General features: G+C 44.8%; 1 protein-coding gene across 1 annotated transcript in view; it reads right to left on the bottom strand.

Moving 5' to 3' along the window:
- Nucleotides 1–326: 326 nt before the first annotated feature.
- Pmar_PMAR002323 (conserved hypothetical protein) overlaps nucleotides 327–785 on the bottom strand; it is a gene marked incomplete at both ends in the record, with an annotated part of 3,577 nt that continues 3,118 nt past the window's right edge. Inside the window, one exon of the mRNA XM_002779880.1 lies at nucleotides 327–461. Coding sequence (XP_002779926.1) covers nucleotides 327–461 — 135 coding nt within the window. The remainder of the gene's footprint in view (nucleotides 462–785) is intronic.

Genomic DNA, 785 nt, shown 5'->3' with positions numbered 1-785 from the left:
ACGCCGACGTGATACCATATGCCATACTCTCATGCCCAGTGTACCTAACACCAGTGTTCGCTTTCCTCACTAAAATCCGAAAAAATGTGAAGGCATGAATGAGAACCTCTCGGAATTTCCTCGAAATTTTCATATTGTCACCATCATATGTGGTTGCCCATATTCATATTTTCCCACACTGTCTAACACACCCTGGAGTTTCTAGTGAAAAACATGAAGGTTTCACGACCACTGCATAGCGCTAGCATCGCGTTTTTTACCGAGTTTTACGCCACTCCGCGTAAAACGGGTGAAACTCCACTTATACAACACTATAACTAACACCATTACTCTCCTATTCGTTCAGCCTCCCGACCATCCAAGAGCTCTTCCAGAGGCCACACTTCACATCCTCCATAGCAGCCAGCGATGAGCAAATCTTTTCCAGTGAGGGACGGCTTGAGTCTCCAAACGCCCCCGATCTGCGACACGATATATAGCCAATCTTACTGAGATTTATGCTCAGTGTGGGAGGGGGAAAATATGCTCGTGATCAACTACAGGTGTTGGTGACAATATGAAAGTTATGAGGAAATTTTGAGAAGTTGTCGTTGGTTTCTGTACATTTCTACACAAATTTATACGTAAACTTCTGTAACTACATGGTCACGGTGATTGACGGCGGGGCAATTTGGGTGCTTCAATGGTGCCCTATGACCAGAATCCTAGAGTGCTTCAAGAATATGCTAAGAATATGTGGAGGTCTCCAAGTGCGTCGAGTGCGTGAATCAGAGTAGCAGTAGAAT

This window comes from Perkinsus marinus (genome assembly GCF_000006405.1).
Source record: "Perkinsus marinus ATCC 50983 genomic scaffold scf_1104296945236, whole genome shotgun sequence".
Taxonomy (NCBI): domain Eukaryota; phylum Perkinsozoa; order Perkinsida; family Perkinsidae; genus Perkinsus; species Perkinsus marinus.
Note: the sequence above shows the minus strand (reverse complement) of the source record. Positions and strands in the feature narration are given on the sequence as shown.